We start from the raw sequence: 25,016 nt of genomic DNA on the forward strand, positions 1-25,016 counted from the left end.
AATCTGTCAGCGCCAACTCCCTCATTCCTTCAGGTATTTTGTTCAGTTCGAATATGGTATTAACGCTTATCAGCTTTTTATATTTTGTAATAAATTTCGCCAAATAATAAAGATTAGCCACCATTTAACGACCAAAATCTTTTTGGTCGTTAAATAATAAATAATTTATTTTAGAAGCCATTTTGATGCAACTCCGTGCTCTAATTGTTGCAATAATTCCAACTCAAATTCAGAAGCAGGAGCTGAATGATAACGGTAAATTTATTTGAATTTATATTGTAAATAGAATTATTATTTCATCGCATTTCTCCGCCTTTTATTGTTTTATTGGAGCTAATCAAGTTGTGCGATGATCCGGCTCATTTATTAGTAAGACTAGATACTTTGTGGAGAATTGAAATATCTTTTAGAGTGATGAAGGAAATCACAGCTTCACTGGAACAGAATTCTGAAGATATGCTTCAATCTTGCGTAAATAACTTCATCGAGTTCCAGCAAAATTCAGAATAAAACTGGATTTTGTCCAGGGATTTTTTTTGGTAGGTACAGAGTTTTTAAGGTGAGGTACAGCTGTCAGATTTGAAGTCATCAAATATAAAGCGATTATAATTGTGCCACGATCCTGTAACAGCAATATCACCAGCCGATACTTTTGGTTTAGACTGATTATGTCCAAAAATTTTGTCCGCTCTATTGGCAATCTAAGCGAAAGATTAAAATTTAAACTAGTTCCGATTCTTCGTTTTTGGAACCACGATAGACACGCGCAATATTATGTAAAAAAACGCAACGCACGAAACTACTTGTACAAAAGAAACCTTATCTCCGGTGACCTCGGAAAAAATAAGATATATCCGGTAAGAAGCCAAAAATCGAACATCTGCATCTCTTAGTACAGCGTAATAATTCGGAAGGTCGATTTTTTGCAAATTCACGGCCAGCTGGTTTATGCCAGGTTATTCCTCTAATATTTTAAGATATTTTACTGGCACTAATCCAGAAAAATTGTTTATTTTCTAACAAAATGATTAAAAAAAGAAAAGCTACCTGTTAGTATAAATATTTATACTAATTTTCATTTTACTTAATTAATTACGCTTGGTCATTAGATTTCTATTTTTAGCCCCAAATTTCCCCCCAAAAACTGTTTTGTTTTTCCATTAAAAACTTATTTTAGCATAAATTACAAATAATATTTTTGAAATTTGAATTAGCTTAATATGTATTAGTTACTCAAAAATAAGACGTTAATTATATAACATCGTCGGACCTTTCCCTACAGCTGAGCGATGACGTCATGCAAAGGCCACGCATTACTATGATTCTCTTGGGATGGTGGGAGTTGCTAAAAATCCTTCTTCCCCCTCCTCCGTCACCGCACTTTGTGACTGACTAACTGAAGTGCTGCTTGCTTATGTTCAGTTTTGGTTGCTTAGCGTTCAGTTAGTGCTGAACATTCACTTATTGAACAGTTACCATGGCAACCGATATAGGGAAATTGTTTAGATCGACCGAAGAATTGCCCGGTCCTGTGGTTGCACAAGTTACAGGTATTTAATTATAGTACTTATTTTATTAATCTGTCATTACTTAATGTTTAATTTAATTTAAATTAAATTAAAGACCCGCCCCCCCACTTAGAAGTAATTCCCTTCATTTTAACAGTCAAACTAGCTGTCCAGTTCATTCAGATTGATTCAAACTAGAAAGTAGTGGCTACAAAGAAGCCGGAAACTACTCTTTACTGTCTCTAGTACAACGAGAGAACGTTCTGCAGTGGCAGGCCGCCAATGCAGTCGAAAAAAAGGTTGCAAACTTCCCATGTGACGTGTTGACATGAACAAAAATGTTTAAAACAAACCAATAGCTTCACGACTCGTTAATTTTTTTGTCTTATCATTTGACAAGAACTTCTTATCGCTTTTGTGCTCGATAAGTGCAAGAAATATTGTTTGCATTTCATGCTATTTTTTCATATTTACACAAAACATTTACAAAAGTAAAATTAAGATAGAAATTTTCTTCATTTTTACTGCTTTTAAAAAATGTAACTGTGAATTTGTTTGGCAAAAATTTATACCTCATTGTTGGTAACTTCTTAACACATGTTAGGATATGATTTGTTTTATTCAAAAACAGTGTTCAAAGGAATTTCGTTTTTTTTTTACCAATTCCTCAGATGAAAGGCAACGTATCAAATTAAAATTTTTAAAAGGGGTTTTGTGAAGTACCCATTTAATGAAAATCCATAGTTTGAATGAAATGTTTTACTTTGAAAAATGAGAACTGAGAATGACAAATTTCCCTTCCGTTATTTATTCAAATCTATTCCTTTCAAGATGTTCTAAGTTCCAGATTAACTCTTTTATGGCAGATAGGATTTTGGATACAGTTGTTATCCAGTTAATCCCACTGCTCAATGATACTTGGAATCTAACGTCATGGCATTTTTCATTCCAATATAGTTGACTGTTCAAAAGCAAGTTTAGGAGAAGCAGTTTATTTCCTAGCTTTTACCAACATATTGTTCGTCTTAGACCTTTCAGGCTATTGTTACGCCTTTTTCATGTAGTTTAGAAAATATATTCCAAAACCTCTCCAATTCTTTATTTTTTTTAAAGCTCTATTTACCTGCTGTGCTGTTCTTCAGCCGAGCTTTATGCTACTGAGCTGGAAAAAAATTAAGCAAAAGCTGCACAAAATTCTAAATCTAAACCAAATAAAGGCTTTTTTTAGCTGTAGATTAATGAGAATTTAATAAGAATATAGAATTTTCAAAATATGAGGAAAATTGCCTGATCTGATGGTTACTTTTGTTTTGTTTTTTTAAAGTTATTTTATTGCACGTTAATTTTATTACAAACCTTGCCGGAAAGGAATGTCATTCGACTCAACTTTTACTTGTAAAGCGTGATGTAGTAAGTGACGTACATCAAATGATCTGTCTTCCGGTAGTACAAGCTGTTTGTCCTTGACCCCTACATCAACGGCCTCCACTGTACCACTGAGTCATCTACAAGATCATATACATCTCTTCAAAAAAACTCCATTCTGAAAACCTTGCGTTCATATCTCTTTTTTTTTTACAGTTCTACGTCACACAGATCTTTCCACTGTTTTAATACACAGATCTAATTTACCATCTTTGGCCATACTTTTTGTTCGTTCTTAATGGAAAAGGAAAAAAAAAAGAAAAGTAAACTGACCTTGAAACGACTGACAATTTACTCTTAATTGATGTGGCCACTTTGTTGATGTCCTTCCTTGTGTCCTAGCTGACGATGTGGTCCACCTAACTATCACTGCCGATCTAAAAGGAAGTGCTCGTGTAGGAAATAAAAATGTAAAGATTCATACTATTGCAGGTATTTTACTTCTTTCGAGATATTTTGAGAAAACCTGCACACAAATACGCAAATAAAAGCCATATTTTCAGATTTTCAAATTACTTACAATCAAATTTCGAAAATACAGTATTTACAGGAAGCTGTGAATACTGTCCTAAAATAATTTTGCCAGAAATAGTTGCTTATGAAATATATTATATAGGGATAGGTAATATTAAAGAAATCGGCTTTTAAACGAAAAAGAAAAAACGAGGAAATCTGATTAACTAACCCTTCGGAAAACCCGATGTACTTTAGGTCTCATAATTTTCTCTGCCTCAGTACTTTCAGCTTAAGTTTTTTTTGGTCTTTGTATGTGCAATGTTAGAATACTAAGTTTTAAGCAAAATTATTGTAGCGTTTCTAAGGATTTTGAGACTTTTATCTCTGATAATTGAAAACCGTTCTACCTCAACTCTACCAGCAAAATGGGCTACAACATGAGACAAAATCTTAAGCATATTACCTTCACTCTTCGAGTGAGCATCACTCGAGCTTCTGTCGTTTACAATTTGATTCCTTTACCAGTTATCAACGTAGTCCGCAATCTGAGTTCTTTCTCGACCGAAGATTTACTTGGAATCCTAATACACGACTTAACAGAATAGAACTCAACAGAAACTTCCGACGACTGAAAAGACTATTAACTATAGATCAAAACTCACTCTGGACAACAGAAGACTTATATATGTACGAGGTGTGTTCAAAAAGTAACGGGAATTTTCGTTTTTTGAAAAAAATATTTATTTATTCATCTACATTAATATTGTCGCCTTCAAAGTAGTCCCCTTCGCATACAATACACTTGTGCCAGCGCTTTTTCCAATCCTCGAAACACTTCTGAAACTCGATCTTTGTGATAGCTTTCAGCTCTTTCAGCGATTCGCTTTTAATGTCATCTATGCTTGTAAAACGACGGCCTTTTAATGTTCTCTTTATGTTTGGAAATAGAAAAAAGTCACATGGAGCCATGTCTGGCGAATATGGAGGCTGGGGCATCGTTAAAGTTTTGTTTTTGGCCAAAAATTCACGAACAAGCAATGAAGTGTGAGCAGGTGCATTATCGTGTTGCAAAATCCATGAATTGTTTTGCCACAAATCCGGGCGTTTTTTTTCGGATTGCTTCACGCAAACGGCGTTGAACTTGTAGGTAGTACTCCTTATTGATTGTTTGACCTTGTGGCAAGAATTCATGATGCACTATGCCATTAAAATCGAAGAACACAGTGAGCATAACCTTCACATTCGACCGCACTTGTCGAGCCTTTTTCGGTCTTGGCGATCCAGAATGCCTCCACTGGGACGATTGAGCCTTAGTTTCGACATCATATCCGTAAACCCATGTTTCGTCACCTGTTATAACACGTTTCAGTAGATCCGCATCGTTGTCGACTTCATTGAGTGACTCTTGTGCAACTTCCATTCTCCGCTGTTTTTGTTCGAAATTCAACAATTTTGGAACAAATTTTGCTGCCACACGTTTCATACCCAAAACATCCGAAAAAATTTCATGGCATGAGCCAATTGATATGGCAACATCATCAGCGACTTCTCTGATTGTGATTCGGCGATCGTTCATAACCATTTCTTTCACTTTTTTCACGTTTTCATCGGTTGTTGATGTGCTTGGACGTCCAGGTCGTTCGTCATCTTCAACGTTTTCGCGGCCATCTTGGAAACGCTTATACCACTCGTAAATCCTTGTTTTACTCATAGCAGACTCACCATATGCCTTTATTAACATTTCACACACTTTATTTCATTTTTTACGCAAAATTTAATACAAATTCTTTGATCCATTTTTTTTAACAAACAAAAATCGCCAAGCTCGAAAAACACGTCTAACCTTAACGGCTGCCACTTAAGAAGTAAACAATGAATATTACTGAAAATTTTATCGTACTTCAGGGGCATGTGTACCAACATAATAAAAAAAAAAAATTTACAATCAGACTCTCCAAACCCGCGAAATTTAAAAATTCCCGTTACTTTTTGAACACACCTCGTAAGTATATTAAAGCCAGTCTGGGCTTATGGAATCGAACTGTGGCGGTTCTACCAAACGCTCAAATTTGCAAAGGATCCCAGTCCTTGCAGTGTAAAATTCTTCTATAGTAAACTAGCTCTATAGTAAACACTCCTTTCTACGTCACCAATCAAAAACAATCACATAGACTTGAACATTCCTATTGTCGCATAAGTTGCTGAAATACGTTACAGGAAATTCCATCTTAACATACAATACTGATCACAATCCATTGAAACAACATCTTTCTTCCAAGACATTTCCAGATAACTCTCCTGAACGTCTTAAGAAGAGAGTGGTCTCGCGATCTCCTCTCTGACGAAAAGAGTCAATAGAAAGGCAATAAGGGTAACTTCTCCGATTGTATCGTGGACATTGCATCCTTGTCGCTTATAACGCAATAAATGCGTTGATTGTAGCTAAAGAAAAATTGTTACAATTTCAAGAATCACGCCTAGAAGTAAAGAAAACTTTTTAAATAAGTCCAAACATTGTATTTAAAACAATTAGAAAAACCGATAATATTTCCCTCAAGGTTGTTTAGCTATAAAAGCTATAAAATTTATCTCTCCCTATTAAAACGAACCGTCGATAATGGAAAACCTATTGTAGTTAAATTTTTATTGACAATAATTTAAAGTTAGTTCATAGAACAGTTTTATTTTATTTTTATGAACAATATACCTACTATAGAAGTTTTTGAAATATTTCAAAAAATATATAAATCTATTTTAAATTTTCTGTAGCATTACTTTTATGCTTGATATTTCTATTGGTTTTTTTAAATGGTGTAAACATTTTACACCATTAGTTAGTTTTCGTGATGTTGGTTGGCTGGTTTTCTTGAAGTTGGTTGATTGGTTGGTTTTGTTGAAGTTGGTTGGTTGATTTTCGTGTTGTTGGTTGGTTGGCTTTCTTGAAGTTGGTTAGTTTCCTTGAAGTTAGTTGGTTGGTTTCCGTGAGGTTGGTTGGTTGGTTTTATTGAAGTTGGTTGATTGGTTGGTTTTGTTGAAGTTGGTTGGTTGATTTTCGTGTTGTTGGTTGGTTGGCTTTCTTGAAGTTGGTTAGTTTCCTTGAAGTTAGTTGGTTGGTTTCCGTGAGGTTGGTTGGTTGGTTTTATTGAAGTTGGTTGATTGGTTTGTTTTGTTGAAGTTGGTTGGTTGATTTTCGTGTTGTTGGTTGGTTGGCTTTCTTGAAGTTGGTTAGTTTCCTTGAAGTTAGTTGGTTGGTTTCCGTGATGTTGGTTGGTTGGCTTTCTTGAAGTTGGTTAGTTTCCTTGAAGTTAGTTGGTTGGTTTCCGTGATGTTGGTTGGTTGGCTTTCTTGAAGTTGGTTAGTTTCCTTGAAGTTAGTTGGTTGGTTACCGTGAGGTTGGTTGGTTGGCTTATTTGAATTCAAAATTTTGTGTTAATCAGTACAATATCTGTACATCTAGCACTACACACCACTTACTGAAAGATATCGATTTAAGTTATACAGTAGTAATTTAAACTGATACGGGTATCAATTCAAATCAAATGTTATAGGGGCAATTAAAAACATAAATTGCATTCTATCCTTATGCACTTCCTGCCCCCTCTCTTTTCATGCATTTATTAACGTACTCGCCGTCCACGATGGTTGGAATAATAGTCCCTGAAGAGGAAGTGGTTGGGTGGGAAGGATTCCCTCTATAGTAACTACCATCTCTTTGACGTTCACAATAATCTGGAGAGTCAAATCTGTTTCTAAATTTCCAAATTTGGGTGTAAATTCTACTACGGAAGTGCCACCTATATATAATTTTCTCTAAATTTCAATTAAAAGATCAAAAAATCTTTTATCTAAATAATACTAGCGGGAATTTTAGGCCATTTGTGAGGTTTAAGTTGTAAATGTGTATGTTAGCAGTTCGAACATTGTGTTATTGCTTCCGTTCAATTAATGCCTGCCCCACGCTCCACTGGGTTAATACAAACTTGAAATTCGAAACTCTCTCTCTCTCCGAAAAAAAGAAACTCCACTTTACTCACCTGTTAAATAAATACTCTTGTTTAGTTTTTCATGAAAATAGATTCGTAAATTTTCAAAAGAGGATAACAAACCTTACTACAAACATTTGGCAAGAAAGGATTTTGTCAATGTCAAACCTTGGGCTGGTGGCGACATGCTCTAAGTGAAAGAAATAATTTATGGGCGTCGTCTGTAAGAGTGTGTGTGAGAGAGACAGAAGATTATAATTAGTTAATTAGTGTTTGCCTTCATTAATGTTATAAACACCGTCAATTCCATCTACCGCTGTTTATTTCTTGTTTATCTTTGCAAAAACAATCGTTTATTCTGTTTATAAACACTCAAATCGTTTGTTTATTCAATAACATAAACTGTATGGTTTGTAAACAGTAGACATTGTGTCATATAAACTATATTTGTACTCATATTTTGTTTAGCACTAGTTTATTGTTGGTTTATGATTAAGTATCTCAAACCTATTTTCGTTTATTGCCGTAGAGTATATACTCGTACAACTAAGTATTTAGATTCTTTTACTAGCTAAGGGAAAGCAATGAAAATATCCGTTTTCATGTCTCATGAGTCCAAAAATAGTGGTTTTTCCAAATTGGACTCTGCTAGTGGATAGAAAATTGTAAAAGTTGAAATTTAGTTGAGGTTTTATAGAAAAAAAGAAAAAGTAAAGTAATCGCCTATTTTTTCAGGCGGGGCTTAACGTCCAACTACCAAATTAGGTGTTGTGGACGGAGGCGACTAACAAACATACTTTACTATTTCTCATATTAACCATTAAATAAAATCCAAGGCCTAAGACCGGGAATCGAACCCCCAGTACCACAATGCAAATTATTAGCTTTGCAGGTCTCTCATCTTAACCCGCTCGGCTACCGTGGCGCCTTGAGGTTTTCTGGATTAAGAGGAAGTGATATTTTTCACAGTTTTGGGTTTGTTTTTCCCCTTGAAAGTGGTTCCTACTGGATAAGGAGTGAGTAAAACTTGGTTCTAATGCAGGGATCCCCAAACTTTTTACACAGGGGGTCAGTTCACTGTCCCTCAGACCGTTGGAGGGCCGGACTATAAAAAAGAACTATGAACTAATCTCTATGCACACTGCACATATCTTATTTTAAAGTAAAAAACGAAACGGGAACAAATGCAATATTTCCAACAAAGGACAAGTAAATTTAAATCAACAAACTGCCCAGTATTTCTGTGGGAACTATGGACCTGTTTTTGGCTAATGAGATGGTCAATATCCGGTTTAGTTATAGCGCTTTGCCTTTCTTCCTACTTCTGCTGCTATTTCACATTGCTTCCGGAGCCGTGACGCGTGCGTACCGTGTCACCGAATGTAGTACTCCAGAAGCACAGGATGCGGATGTGCTCCTCTGACTGAACCCACCAATGAAAAAGGTGTGCCTCTTCTGGAAGTGCGTGAAAAAGGCCTCAGGGGGGCCCTAGTTTGGGGGGAACTCCTGTTTTAATGTGTCATTTTAAAGGTACATCCTGTATGATTCCTAATCTCTGAGACAGTTCTGTGAGGAATAATTTTCACAATACTTTCTTTGTAAAGGTTTGAGATAATCTCTATGAGCAAGCATTGGCCGATAGTTGCACAGTTTGCTGAGAAGGGTCATGCTGCAGACCCAGCATCTAGTTTTTCAAATAAATGCTAGAGATCTGTTGTATATAATAAGAGTATATAATGTTTGGAGCTAGCTTTCTTTCGAGAAAAATACAAACTAACTTGAAAATTAAAAAAGAAATCTGTGCGATCACTTTACTTCCACTTAAGAGCAGTAAGGCAAAACGTACACCAAGAAACAACCATTTAAAGCAACAGAACTAAATAATGTTACGTAATAAATCCTCCCTAATTAAGTTTTGGCCTATAATTAAAATATTTTCGTATTTTAAATTACTTAAAGATTAAGTAATAATTGCGAAGTTACACCTAGTTGGGCAGATGTACAGTAATGTTATGTGTTAGGCTTATAATAGCCGAGAAGGTCAATAAGTGAGAGTTAAGAGATTTTAGCAGCTGGGTAGATTGCAGCTAGTGCACGCTGGGTGGGTACGGATTGCGACTTAGTTACAAGACTTCCGGTTTTTATTTTCCAATTTCCAACTTTCCAACTAGATCGAGGAAGCATTGCATCCATATCCGCTTTTCCTCAGTTTTCTGCAAGCACATAATCATGAGATATGAAGCTTTCAATTAATCTCGTTATTCAATCAATCCTTGAGATTTTTACAAAAGAAAAATGTACATAAATATAGTTCAAAATCAAAATTATTGTCTATAATATCAATCGCCATAAAATATTTTCACAATGAGTGTAGTTGTAATAAAGGGAGTATAATGAAAATAAATTGAAAGTGCAGCTTAAAAGATAAAACTTAAAAGATAAATCTTGTTTTTATGGAAAAATTAAAGTTTAAAACTTTGAATTATAAATAATTAATTTTGTAAAAATAATAAATCTGCATGAATTAATACTATATTAATTACCTAATAATTAATATTAACCCGCACACACGACTTAAACGAACTGAAGTTAACAGACGTTATCGACTACTTAGAAGACTGCTAGACCAACGTTCAAAACTTTCACTTAATAACAAACGACTGATTTACATTTCTATACTAAAACCCACCTGGACGTTACGGTATTGAACTGCGGGGTTCAACGAAACGCTCCAATCTTCAACGAATTCAATCGCTTCAGTCTAAAACTCTCCGCACTATCGTTAAACGGCTCCATTTTAAGTTTCAAATCAGGGCAGCTCAGGTCTTTGTTAGATACTATTAAGGTTCGGCATACAGAACAATGTGTACGGCTTGCTCAGGATTCTGACAGGTTTCTCTTGTATAAAGAACTCAATTACGATGTTAAACTTTTCTGTCTTGAGGCTAAGTGCCATTTAGCTCTTAATCTGTACGATTTGAAATGGTTATTTAAGCTCAGATGTGAGCTTTTACATTTAAATTTCACCCCATGGCTTGACCGTCCTAATTCTAACTGCCCTCTTTGTGCCCCGATTGTGAGGGAGGATTTGCATCATTTTCTGTGCGAGTGTACTGCCCTTAGCGAACTGCGGGTGCGGTGCCTTGGCTTTAGCCCTTTTCCTGCATCTGCGCTGATACCCTTTCTAAACGCCTCTTCTGAGAATGATTGCAGACGTTTAATCGACTTTGCGCGACTGGCTTGGCATTATCGCCGTCGTATGATTTGGCCATCATAGTATTATTGCCTTCAAGGCTTGTGTGAATTTTTTTCAAATATATTAACTTCAATATTTATATTAAATTCTTTATGTTTTTATTTTTGCCATCTTGTAGGCATTTCTCATTTTCTATTTTATTTATTTATGTATTTTCTTTGCTTTTTCCAGAGTACTATAATTTTCTTTTATTTTCTATTCTATTTATTGATGTATGTATTTTACTTTTCTTTTTTCAAAGTATGTATTATATAATTTTCTTTAGATTAGCATGAATCAGATATTCTGTTTTATTTCTTTTTCATTTTTTATTGTTATTATTTTTATTTTTTTTTATGCTGTTAATTTTTATTTATTATTCTTATTATTATTTATTTATTTTTCTGTCTAATTTAATTTTTCTACTGTCTGTTTATGTAGTGCTTATTTTGCTTTATTAATTTTGTGCTAACCCTCCGGCAGACGGAACTTCCATGCCGTAGAATGTTTTTTTTTATTTATTTAATTGTATTTACTTTCTTTTTATTACAAATAAAACATTATTATTATTATTAAGTTTCAAATCTAACTATCCACACAGACCTTGAAATTCCGTTTGTAGGTCAGGTTGCCTCGAACTCGCAACAATGAGAACTTGCACTCTCATTCCAATCCTCTTGTCCGCCACTTATCATCTCATCACCAGCCAGATCATCCTCCCAGGCGAGTAAAACGCCAGTGGCCTCGCGATTTTCTCTCTTCTGAGGAGAGTAGCTAATCCTAGAGATGACTTAGGGAGTGTTATCACTTATCACTGGGTAACTTCTCCCCTCAATTAGTGAGTTCATAGTGGTGTCAGTTATTGTCATTGTTACTTATGGCGTATCTAGGCGCTGGTGTAACCTAACTAATAAATTAAAAAATAATAATTAATATTAGAAATTAATCTTAGATTTGTTTAAATTTTGTCCCACACTCCTAGACAAACCTAGAAAATTTTGTTAGCAGAAAGAGTGAGTTAAAGATCAGTTTATACTTTACTAGTTTCTACCTTTTATTTGTCTCGTTATTCCATTTTTCTATTTTTCCGTTATTTTCCAGAAAATCTCAGCAACAATTTTCTTTAAAATTTATTCAGTACTTTTTTTCTCTATTTGCGGTGCTTCAGCCCAAAAGAGGTGAAATTAAACTAGGCCCTTAGAATTTTTCCTCTTTTTAGAAGCTTCTTACAGCTCACTGTCCAGTGATGGCCAGGATGGCCAGTAACGAGAGAACACTGTCCGGAGACTGGTACTAGACTGACATAAGCTGAGGCGTCTAAAATGTAAAGTAAAAGGCGGTCAGTAAGTGGGATCATTTTCAATTTCAACATTCTCAGTGTATTACTCCCACATTTTGAGATCCTAACAAGATCAGAGATATCTGCTCCTCTTTAAATCACCTACACTATAAAAGCAAGTAATTTAGTTGGTCCGTAGTTTGGTAAACAAACATTAAATTCCTTTAATAATCTATTGGCTGTTTAAGAGCGAATCAGAGTGTACGAGTATCCCAGTCTAGTGAAATTGATGACAAGTTGACAATAAAGTTAGTTTCTTGACTGTTGTGGAATATTAGCTATTTACACAGTTCTGCTAGCTAACTTAGCACGAAGTTATCGCCTGTGTTCAGCTAATTATGTCAATTTAGTAGATTGTGTTTGTAGTTAAATTACTAAGATAGTAGTTTGTACAATATTAATTATTGATCGATAAGTGTCTAATATTTCGTCTATTAATTGTGATCTATCAAAGTTGCTCTTTTCTCTTTCAATAAAATAGAGTTAGGTAGGGTGGGCCCCACAAGGCAGCCAGAGAGGCTTATATTGCTGAAAGTTTAATAGATAGAGGACTCCCCAGTTTAATAGAGCCACGTTATATTTGCAGTATGATCTCATTTAGTCCTTCGCATGCAAGTGATATCCATACCACATCCTAGAGATAGCAAGGCAATTTAGCAGGATATGGAGAGGTCATTTCCTTTCCGTTTCCACCCAGTCTGCACAGATTTCTTCTCCTTATTCTCTGCTCTAGATTACCCTGCTGAAAAATTGGTTCTGAACTCTTGAATAAGGCCCCAGGGTTTCCCTTGCATATCGTTCTTTTTGTGGACCATCTTCTCTTGGTTTCTGTGGGCCACAGGTCTAAGTCAGGATCTTGGAACGTAAGACTAACGATTACAAAAGCAATCTAACAGGGTATAGAAGGCGTTACATCTCCTCCTGCCTTATAATCTGCCCAGGGCTGGGACACCTTGTGAGCCTATCGATGCTCTTGAACGTGTCTATGCAAGCCAGATAAGGTAGCATAGGCATGGGATTATGTCCGTTTTTAAGACACGCAACTAGCTACCGGCGATATCGCTTAAAATGTACGCATTTGTTTGCCCTAGACCAGTTAGTATCCAGCTGTATGTCGCCTAAATCCCTTAGGTCACCATTCTTAAGGATGAAATAGTCACAGGTAAAGGCCACTGTTCAGCCGCACGTCTTCATTATGAGTGAATGACCTCTCAGGACCTGAATCTGGATATCTCGGTAAGTCTAAGGGCCAATGAGGGTCAAGGCTAAAACCCCAATATCCAATATATGGACTTTACGGGAACCTTTAAACATAAATTTAAACAGCAGGAATATACATACCTTTTTTTGTGCCATTTATTGTCCTACAAATAACTGTCCCGATTTCCAGGAATGTGGAAATATAATTTGTATATATGTATATCGTATAAATATTGATAGAGTTCTGTTGAATTGTACATATCCGGCCATGATGTAAAGTTGTGGTGGATGCCCAGTGAGTACGGCGAGAAGGCTTTACTGTAGAATCAGTACATGATTGATTGTTAGTTGATTGATTGACATGTGTGCTGATTGGTGTCATCTATCATCATCCTCCCCGTTTCACCGTCCTGCATTACACCAGAGCTATGCCTCCAGCGGCTATTAATATCCAAAAGGTATTTTACCTAGATAAGTGCTATATGACAAGTAACATTAAACGATATTCTAACCTCCATGTCAAGTATCTACCAATTATTTGAGAGAATTTTTAATTAAACTATATCGAGTTTTATGTAGAAGATTATCCGAGTCTGTGTTTGATCTACTATAGTTAGAGTGGGTGAACTCTAATTTACTTGCAGGTAGTCACGTTAAATCCGGGTAGTTCTGAATCCATCTCTGCCCACTTAATGTGATCGTTGGGTGTAGAATATAGTCAAGTAAAGAATTGTTGGGCACAAATATGGTAGCATATCATGTCATTCCACCATTTTAGAATGCAATTAGCCTTATAGTACGGCTAGCCCGCAGCGATGATGTCATCACCACCAAATTTGATCTAACTCAGACAATTTAGGCAACCCAAAAACATATTTTTTTTTTGTATTAAACTATGTTTTCATGATATTTTAAAAACAATACTTTTAGAAAGTAATTTTACTGTATTAAATTTTCATTAATATTATTTAGACTGTAATAGATGTCACAGACTCTTATGCTGCTGGCCAGTTCATTCATAAAACGTTTTTTGGTTTCAATAATGATAAAATGTAGATTACATCTTCATAAATAAATTGGCACTATATTTTAACTCTATTCCAAATTATTTTTCTGATTGATCTCTATTATGCCGATTATTCTGAGTAATCACATGCACTTGCACATTAAAATAGAAAAAGACAAAGTTAGAGTCGGTGTTACTACTGCCATAATTTGAATCACAGAGTTCAAACTAAATTTAAGTCTCGAATTCGTCTTTTAGAGCAATACGAGAGAACCAATTAAACACATTAAAACAAATTCTTATAATAATAATTTATTCTTTATATACCAGAATTATGAGCTTGGAAAAAGGTAAAAGTCTTATAGTTATGCGACGACAACAATGAATTCTTCTAGTTTTTTTTGGTAATTTTCTTGGCAGTTCACCAATAAAAGTTGTCACATTTGAACTTAGACGTACCTTAATTAGGCCAATCACTTTAGTTTTAGAGTTTTTCTCAATTGAATATTGATTTCAGTGCGGTCCCTGAAGAAATTGTGATAGTTAAAAAAGTCCCAGAATTCCTTTCAACGTGATAGCAATCAACTATTCTTTCATTACGTAATTTTAATTACGTAAATTCCTGTTTGATTGGTAGCCCCAGATTTTTTTTCTATCTCTGTCGTGGCGTGAAAAACTCGGAAAATCTTGACTTGTACACTTTACCAAGCAGTAAGTGGTTGTGAAAAACAACAAAACCGTCTTAAAGTCACTGCCAACTTTATACAACATTTATATGAGCACATTAACATACTCATCAGCACAGCTGTTTGAACGAGGTGTGTATGTCCTAGAATACAAGAAGATGTTGAAGACAACTCTTCTGAGGAAGGAAATACTCCCAACGCCCCTCTCGTTGTCGTGAGTTGAACCATGTTTGGATGCTAAGGAAGTTACTCCGTCTGGTGTGTGTGTCGATGTAGGTTGATGTTTGAAGGGTAAAGTGGAGTAGATCTCCCCCTCGAACCCCCCCAACAGAGGAACTGTTTTCAGAGACGTTGCAGACTCCAACTGAGAGGAACATAGAAACGATATTCTACCCTCAATTACCAAACTAACTTCTACCACCAACTTATAGCTTAATCTGTTAAGTTAAAGGCGGTTGGGTCTTCTATTTGCCAGAGTACAAGACGTCTGATGTGGTCCTATCTTTATCACGCTATCGTCCGCGCTCGCTTCTTGCATTAATATCAACTAAATTTACATTTTGATTCGCTGGAAAATATTTTTGTATATTTTGATGAGAAATTAAGGAACAAGTCTCGTAAATAGATGCAATTATTAAAAACAGGATTAAACTAGAAAAATAAATAAGTAAAAATGGTTTTAAATATGCACTCTTCCTCCAATAGTGCATTTATCCCCATAATTCTAATTAGTATATTTAAAAGACAATTCAAATCTTTAATTGAAAGATAAGTCTAACCCTGGTATCTCTTAAAATCAAATTTCAATTGTAACTCACTAAGCCTCCAGACATTACAGTCCAATAATACTTCAGAAAACTTCTTATCGCTCCGTTCTATGTATCCTAACCTTACTATCCATAATGATCTCAAAATATCTTTCATTAACGGACCTTACTAAAACTCGTTTCCTCAAATTTCATTCCACTCTACAGCAGCTCATCCTAACCCCTCTCATAGAACACCTATCTTTCTCCACATTACCAGGTAATCCTCTAAGGAGAATGAAGAGAAAATGGCCCTGGTGATCTACTTTTATCGTGAGAGCAGTGTAGCAAAGCGCGTTACCACTGAGTGCCTTCTCCACTCGTGTCCATTTTTTTTATCAGGTACCACATTTGCTTGTTGCAACAATCGTTGCAGTTGTAAATTCCAATAAAAGATTTAAAAATAAAATTGTGAAATATTTTTAGCACAATTATCGTTTAGAATTGTCGTTAAGTTTTATAAGTATCTCTGAAAACCAAAATTAACAGATATCTGTTCTAATTCTATAAATAAAACGCATGATCATTTTGTGGTGATTGAGATTGGGGTTCTAAATAAGCGAGAAAGGAAGGCCAAGAATCTATTGGCGCGTATAATTCATTTATAAAAAATATTAGATAATTGATCTTATTAAGACGGCGGGACTACCTCTGTTTTTTAGGTAATAAATTCGGCGGGGTCCACTTTATAAATGTTACATAATATCCAAAAGGAAATCAAATTAAAAATTTTGATTGACCTTAATGCGTTTACATTCTTGCTGGCAGCGCCCCACCGCCAACTTGCCCCACTATGACGGTAAAGGAATTCCCACGGACATCAATTCCTAAAACCTGAATTTATAAAACAGCATTTAATACAGTGAAGATAATATTGCTGAGACAATAAAGCTGTACTGAGAACGCAGAGCCTTCCTCACACACACACAAGAAAAAATGTCTACAAAAAACCAAGACATCCCCCCCAAAAAAGGCATCATTAATTACAGGAGATGGAGGGCAATTCCTCCCTTGGGAGAAATGTTTAGGTACCAGGGTAGATACCAGGCTGAAAGCCGGAATACATCCTCCCTAATCCCAATCTTACACTTCCCCGCTCTACCTGGAGGTCCCTTGGATAAGCCTGGGTATTTAACATGTCTTGCAGGTGAACACTCCCTATCTAGAATCCTCTGCCTTCAAATTTTTTTTTTTTTCTAACTTCCTTAAAAAACATGTAGAAAAGACATTATTGGGAAGGTTCAGTTGGCTCCAGGTTAACTATCCCTTACTTAGTGGGAATTACATTAGTTAGGGATACCTGCTTACTCTTGATATCACTAAAGTACCTGGAATGAGTTGTTTCATCACCCATGGAGTGCTGTAGGATGAGCTAAAGTTGTCTATTCTGGCAGCAGTAGACACACCAAAGCTCTTATCTGTACACAGTACAAAATAACCACCAAAAAAGTACATAATAACTTCAGAAATTTATGAATTTGTTATCAGTGCTTCTTGAAAAAAAAAAAATTATATTTTAATAAAACGATAGCTACGTCATGTAAAATAAAATTAGTCAACACAATAATAGCCCAATCATCGTTTATGATGACCTTAAGTTCGAGAACAATCTGCTGCAATTGGCTAGTTTTTTTTTTCTCAGACAATTATACTAAATCATTATTCTTATTTTTCGTGAAGTAATTGTTGGAGACAATAACTGGATAGCCTGCTCTGTTAACTTTTGCAGGTTTTTTGTGCCTCAAAAAATATTGTTTAACTGTTTCAAAATTCAGCTAGTTTGATGGAGTAAAAGAAAAGTTACATGTGGCCACAAAACGGGAGTTTGGGCATATTTTTAAGATTCTTTGAGTTACAATAATACCAATAAAAGGGGCTATACTAGGAATAAAATGTCTCAAAAAAATTAAAAAAATAACGGAATGGTCATGTTTCTTAATTTTATTTTAGATGTTTAAAGTTTCACACAAAATGAGTAGAAACCAGGGCGAAATGCAGCATTTGTAATGTAATCCATTGGAACACCTCCACTGCAAACTAGGGTTAGGCTGCATAACTCTAAATCAATCAAATGATTTTATGAAAAATTAAGTACAGTTAAAATAAAAAAAAAAACACTTCAATTTCTTGGTGCACAAAATATTTGAACCCATTTTTATTTGTAATTACACTTCGCAAATAACTCCTCGATAGAAGTGTTTAAAATTAATTACTGGGCGGTACCAAAGGTATGAGTTATCAACTACTGAAACTATTGGGTTTGTAACACTCATGTCCATCCATCATTCCGACAATACTCAGTATTATTTCACATCAATAACGTTACACCAGCAGGTGGGTAGACCGATACCGTACATCCAGGTCTCCCACATAATGATACGTGTAATGTAATCACTCATTAACAACAGTCAGTCTGCTGTTTCAAAGCTAATAGCTTTAACAACAATTGAGAATTGATTTATTGTTCCAAAACACAAATTCTAATGATTACAATAACTTCTCAAAGAGAGGAAAAAAATGAGAAATTAAAAATAAGTTACCGATTACAGCACTACCTAGTGGCCCAAATTACCAATTACAAGCAGACCTGGATAGCCTTCATCTTTTTTTCCTTATTCCTTAGATTTAAACAAGTTCAAGTTAAGATTGATACGAATGAAAAGAAATAATTATATAAACCAGATTATCAAATAGCATCCCATCTGAATAAAGACCTTCATCCCTCACTCATCGGCACCCTGAGGTTTTATATTGCTAAAAGTGGAAATAAATATTTGTGTTGTTCATTCTTTTTGGTGACTGATTCATAGTTTCAATAGGATGAGTTGTTCAATGAGAATGTTGAGTCCATGAACAGACAAGACAGAAGTCACGCCAACCCTCCTGTAATGTAAAAATATTACTTTGTAAACTAGCCCTGAAGATGACCTAGTCCCCTAGGTCGAAAGCTCGGCAGAATAAATGTATCACGACTGAAATGGCAAATATTTGTGGTTTTAAACTCAACATTCTTACCTGAACTGTTACACACTTTTAGAAGCCAAATTTTCAAATCGTTTTTTAGTAAAACTTCTTTTTTTTTAAGTTGTAAATTCTATTGGTTAAGATTGTAGATTGTAAAGGGAGAAGCTGTAAGTTAAGTACCTCTGCGACCTAAAAGACCTATTGTGGCTTCCTAAAATCTATTTTTCCAATTAGGATATCATTTAAAATTGTCAAAACACCATAAGGGAGGTTTTTTTATCTACTTTTTACACAGTAAATCCCAACTAAAAATATATAACTCTATGAATGTTAACAATAAGACCTGGTGGTCAAAGAATCTACAGTAGAACTTGACTGGTAAAAGAAAAGAAAATTATCAGTTATCATTCTCCAGCCCACTAAACTACATCGAAGAAGTAATTAGTTGAACGGCGTGTGGTCTAGCTTCAAAGCTCCTTTTAGGACAGCGTAACTCAGTTAATGTCTTGTAAACTGCACAGAACATTGTGGAAATTAAGTTCTATCGCACATTACTTTTCAGCAAATTACTCACCACTATTTGAGTGAACGCTGATATTTTTTTTTTATTTTATTTGTAAAGCCAATCGATGGTCTAAAGAAATGCCACCAAGCAGTCTGGAGATAATCCATTAAATTAATTTACTCTTAATAATCTTGTTTGGAATTTGTTCATAAGTTAAATATAGTTTCTATTTTTCAAATTGTAATTTAGGAGATGCTAGAAAAACTAAGCCCTATATTGTAAGATGTATTTTTCTCCCCTTAAAACCAAGATCTCAAATAACAGTCAGGCGCCAAAAAACCACCTTCTAAGATACTACATCATTAAATACATCCTTTTCATCTTCACGGAATCTCAAAAACCCTGAGTTTGGTAAATCTTACTTATTCTTAATGTAATCTCGTACATTAGCAAAATATTAATAAATTTTTGTTCACCCCCCCCCCCACTTCCTCGGAGTTTAATTTTACAAAGGGAAAAGCGTCTTGAATTTGTACATCAGTATTCATGGGAAGTCAGGACCTGTCTGACGTAGTGTTTCTAGTCTCCTTTATTAATCTACCTTCCTTTTACATAACTAAACTGTTTTTGCTTTCTCCTACTGTAAAAGAGAAAGTATATTGCTATTGTAGAAGTTTTTTAAAAATAATTTAAACGGATTTTTCTTCTAATGAGTACAGTTCTATTTCCATCCTAAATGGAAACGATTGCCAAATTAAACATTTATAAAAATGCCACTTTTCACTTAAATTTGTCATTTCTTACTAAATTTTCTTTAAAATTTCGCCCATCTTGGAGTTTACTGTTTTAGTTGAGTTGACAAACAATAATTAATTTAATGTTAAGCGAATGCATCCATCCATATTCAACTTAAATTTTAGAATTAAACAAATTTTACAAAATCTTTTACGTTTCAGTTTTGTTCTATAATATTTTATTTTCTGTTGTTAACTCTGTGAATTACAATATTTCCTATTAACAATTTGAACCAAAAGAATTTATCATTCACTCATCTAAAGGGAGAAAAATTGTTGTTCACTCTATGGATAGTTCAAATTTTGTTGGTTAACTCGGCTATTCTTAGTGTGTTATTGGTTTACAATACAGACTCAACAGGTCTATTGTATAGTCTCAACAATACTACATGATTGAACTTATTTTAACAAATAGCCATTTGCAACTTATTAAAACTAATACTAAATCTTCCTGATTACCACTCTAATTTATTTCATTATTTTATGCTGATGAATGCCTCAGGGAAGGCTGAGGGGACATAGCTAAATTGGTTCGAAATTAGTGAAATGAAAGATGATTCTAGGCAAAAAAAACAAATAGATCTCTTTATATTGTGTCAAAGGTACAAACAGAAGATATCCGATCTATTGCGCAACCAATAGACTCCAAGCAACTTGTGCGAGTTATAATTGAACAACATTAAGTATCAATTAAAATGACCTTTGTAACTTCTGATCTCCGACAGCTCTTTTGTGCACTCACAAATGATTAGTTGAAAATTGGACTTGTTGAACCGTTCTATTTTTCCGCTATGTTCAAGGCAGATTTCATATTCCGAAGGTATTAAGAGGCATCTCTTCAAATCAATCAATCATTGGTTTAGATTTTGAACGTTTCGAATACAAATACATATTGTTTTCTAATTTTTACTTTTAAAGTCCCAGAATACAGTGATAATCTAACTACTACATGATTCTTTATCATGTACCATTAATAACAGGTTTCTACTACAAATAAGTTAACAAAATCTCAGTATATTTATGTAGAAGTATCAATACTTTTTTTTATATAAAAAAAAAAAATACAGAAAGTAACAATTACATTCATCCAAAGATTAAAGATTAGGTTTCCAGAGGAGTATTGTGTAAAAGACGTTGAAAGAAATTAGGAATGGATTGTCAATGGATTATTTTGACGTATTTTTAATGCTTTTTTGAATATTTGAATTTGTTTTAAATAATTACATCTGTAATGGTTTCGTGAGTAGGTTGCAGGCTGTTACCCAAAGACCTTACTGGGTAAGATGGTGCTGAGTTAAAGTGTAACTGTTTAAGTACAGTTTAGGTTGTAAAAGATCACATGAGACATGTTTCAGTTTGTATATAATTTGTGCGAGTTAGGTGAGCTTTATTGAACACATTAAATTCCATTGGCTTTCCAACTGAGTTCTAACGATTCCTACTTAGTACAAAATTCCAGATCGCCAACTATGTCAAATGTAGCATCTTCATACAAAAAAAATATGGCTAAAATGTATGTCTTCAAAGTTTCGTACAATATATTCTGTGATATTTAAAAGTTGATGTTCTACAATATGATGTTCAAAAAAAATGTGGCTGCAATGAATCTTCTGTCTTCAAAGTTACGTACAATGTGTTCTGTGATATTTAAAAGTTTTTCTGTCATGTGATTTGTTTAAATTCGAACCTCTAAGGTTGAATTATTTTCAAATCAGTCGAGTGTCTTAGGTAACGAGTTTTGATTACATTTCTAAAATTTCCAATTTTATAGTTTTAGGTGATAGATCAGTAAATCCACCCACTTTTTGTTTACCACCTTTATGAAGTACTGTATGAATTAATATCTTCCTTCTGTTGGTACAAAGTATCCATCCAATCAAAGAAGATGTGCAGTAAAGTTAGTAAATTTATTTTAACATGTTTCTTGCATGGTATCTTTACAAGTTCCACGTTATCTTCACATTCGGTCTTTCAAGTTTCTGTTTAAAAGATATAATTTAAATTTTAAAGAGGCATGGATATAATTTTTGAAGAATTCTGGTTCTTGTTGTTTTTTACCTTCTGCTAAACTTATCTGTTTTTGTAATAAAGTCGTTAAAGGTAAATTTTGTAGACTCCGTAAAAAGATATTTTGCCTTTCTTCGTATCTAGTATAGACTAGTCTACTTTGTTTATGTTGCAGATGTAGGGTTTAATGTTTGCCTTGAGTTAACGGCCTCTGAAACTAGTAGCTCAAATTTCCGATTATAATATCATTTTAATATTATTAGTAATATAATTATTAGATAGTAAATTGTTTTGTAGGACGAGATTTTCCCAAATTTGAAAGAACCTCTCCTGCGATATATTACTTTGAATAAAAATAACTTAAAGAAATAATTTCTTCGATGTTGCTTACAGTTAATAAAATATTTTAAAGACATATTTAAAACCGGCAATTGCTCCGCGATTGAAAAAGTCTAGGTGCAATTCGATGAATTAAATTTAAAATTATAACATTCTATGCTATCTGTTGGCATTTAGAGAAACTAACAAATCTGTAGGATGAAATTAAATCAACTAAACTAGACTAATTAGTAAAAATAAATAATTTAAACGTTGTGGTTGAGCTTATACGTGATAGTGAGTTTATAGTTAATAGTGGGATCAATTAGAAGTAAAGAGACAAACTAGCTTTAATGAAGTCTGCTAAATAAATTCCACTAAATGTTAATTTGCCGCTTAATCCTTAATAAAATTTATACTCTTGTTACGTCGCGCTAATAAATCTTTGTTAGTGGTTAAAAAGATGTATTTCGAAATGGAGAAGTCAGTTTTGTACGTACTTAATAACGGAACTATTAAAGGATGAAATTATTTTTTTCTATATGATCTGCGATTAAAAATCAAATTCCAAAAAAACAAATTGTACGTTTTCATGAACATTAATATTTGGAAAAATAGTTTCCAAACTTTTATTATCAATCAATAGATTTAAAAAAAATATCAGTAACTACACATAAAAATAGCATATACATTGGTAATTCCAAAACGTTTTAAGTATATAAGTACTGTTATAATGTATTTAAATTAAAAGTTATTTAAACAAAACTGAGGTTGCTGCCTCCTGTGAGGTTTGAACTCACGACCCCTGGTTTACAAGACCAGTGCTCTACCACTGAGCTAAAGAGGCTTGACGTTGGCGATACTTAATCAAACCAAGGGAGAGGCAGATATGAGGGATGGAATTAATAAAAGATTAAAATGCTATAAATTTATTAGAAAAAGGTGGAAAGAATATAGCGAAGCCATTATTATTATTGCTGGTATTATTATTATTATTATTATTATTATTATTATTATTTTGCCAAGCTTTCGACCTGGGAACAGCTCATCTTCAGGGCTTCTGCTATTGACAATTATTTTTTTTTTTTACCTTGTTATATGTAAGGCTGGTTGTCCCTTGTCCTCTCTGTTTATGTACTGAGTGTGACAGAGTGTAGAGTGTACGAGTAGTTATTTATTGTATTGGTTACTGTTACGTTTTTACCCTTGTTGCTTACAAAATAAATTAGAGAAGAAATTATTGTTTTTACGTTTGATTAGGAATGTTAAGTCTTCTTTTTCAGTGAGCTTCTAAGTTATCTTTCTGTTGTTTTCTTATTGGTGAATCCAAACGTGAGTCCCAATTCAGTGAAAATGTTGGATCTTTTGGCTTCTGTCTTACATTGTATCGTTCATCGTTTTTGGCAATTCATCCAAAAATGAACAAAATAATTATTGACTGAAATTTGCAATATTCTTTCTCCCTTTTGGCTTAATGAATCGATTACCAAAAAAGCGATGAATAATACTCGATAAATTTATTAGGCTAATAAAAGTTGTATTTGACAAAGGTTTTTATTCTTTTTGTCTGGTCATTGTGAGGAGTGACAGTTAAACGTCCCTTTTAATTTACGAGTTATTTTATTGACAACTCACTCTCGATTCATTTCGAACTTTTGTTAATATCTAATTTTGCTACTTGGAATCCTGGGACAAGAGATCAATGGTTGATCACGATCAAACTGCAGTTGCGTTCGAGTAAGAGAATAATTTGAGAAAATTATAGATGTTGTGTGCCTTCTTGACTTGTGAACAAGTAATTCATCGCAAATGCCTTCCCGATTAACTTTCCCTGATTTCTAACTTATTTTTGGAGGGGGGGGACAACTTCATAAAATGTTCTCCAGAATGCCATTGGTGACCAGTTATGATCAATCGTAAACAAGTTTTGTTTCAGCAAGGAAACGCTAATCCAAACAACTCCTGAGTAAAATATTAATAATAAAGTTTATTTCCATCACTGTAATTGAGGGCACTAAAAAATAGATACCGACTTTAAGGAAATCTTGCCCAAATTGAAGACTGCAGTGAGAAAATACCAAATTTTCTTCCAGCTTCATTTTGGTATTGTATTATAAGAAATGTCTTTTTATTCCCTACATCGTAATTTATGTTTAGATTAGTACACGCAGATATTAGAGATAATGATTTATCTTTCTCTCTAATTTATCGGAAGATAAGAATATTAAGATCGAAAATGAGTGCGTTTTCTACTATAATTTTTTTGAATACTTTTTGAAACATGGTTCTTCTTCTTCTTCCTGTTTTAAACCAGTTTCAGTGAATTGATTTATTCATACAAAGTAGGAGCAAAAAGCAAGAACGAATAAAGTAACGGGTATTAAATGAAGTGGAACCTGTAGCTTTAATCCCTCCCTCCCTATGTTTTATGGCATGACTGTTTGTCGAGCCTCTTTAGCTCAGTGGCAGAGCACTGGTCTTGTAAACCAGGGGTCGTGAGTTCAATCCTCACAGGAGGCAAGAGTTAGATTTTTTTTTTTTTTAATTACCCAAAAATCTTTAGAAAAATAATTTTTTGTGACATCGCTACCTTTTTTCTGTTTAATGATTAGTAGCTGAGTAAAAAAAAAGGAAATATTTGTCCGTTTCTTTGAAATTCAATTCTTACAATCTTTTTTGCTTTTAAAGATAAATCTATGTGAACACTCACTCGTCTTTATCATACACTTCTTTAAACTTTGTGTTTTTACTAAGTGTAAGTTGTCTATAGTGGAGATTCACTGC

General features: G+C 34.1%; 1 protein-coding gene and 2 non-coding genes across 3 annotated transcripts in view; 2 read left to right on the top strand and 1 right to left on the bottom strand.

Annotated features, from left to right (window-relative positions):
• Positions 1-1,381: 1,381 nt before the first annotated feature.
• The window catches only part of LOC141458156 (beta,beta-carotene 15,15'-dioxygenase-like), a 38,891-nt gene continuing 15,256 nt past the window's right edge, over positions 1,382-25,016 (top strand). Inside the window, exon 1 of the mRNA XM_074135768.1 lies at positions 1,382-1,550. Coding sequence (XP_073991869.1) covers positions 1,478-1,550 — 73 coding nt within the window. The 5' untranslated portion in view covers positions 1,382-1,477. The remainder of the gene's footprint in view (positions 1,551-25,016) is intronic.
• TRNAT-UGU (transfer RNA threonine (anticodon UGU)) lies at positions 23,008-23,079 on the bottom strand. Its single transcript has one exon. It is a non-coding gene; the product is annotated as a tRNA-Thr (tRNA).
• Positions 24,681-24,752, top strand: TRNAT-UGU (transfer RNA threonine (anticodon UGU)). The gene has a single exon. It is a non-coding gene; the product is annotated as a tRNA-Thr (tRNA).

Source organism: Rhodnius prolixus, unplaced genomic scaffold (genome assembly GCF_049639745.1).
Source record: "Rhodnius prolixus isolate KJV_2025 unplaced genomic scaffold, Rpr scaffold_5, whole genome shotgun sequence".
Taxonomy (NCBI): domain Eukaryota; kingdom Metazoa; phylum Arthropoda; class Insecta; order Hemiptera; family Reduviidae; genus Rhodnius; species Rhodnius prolixus.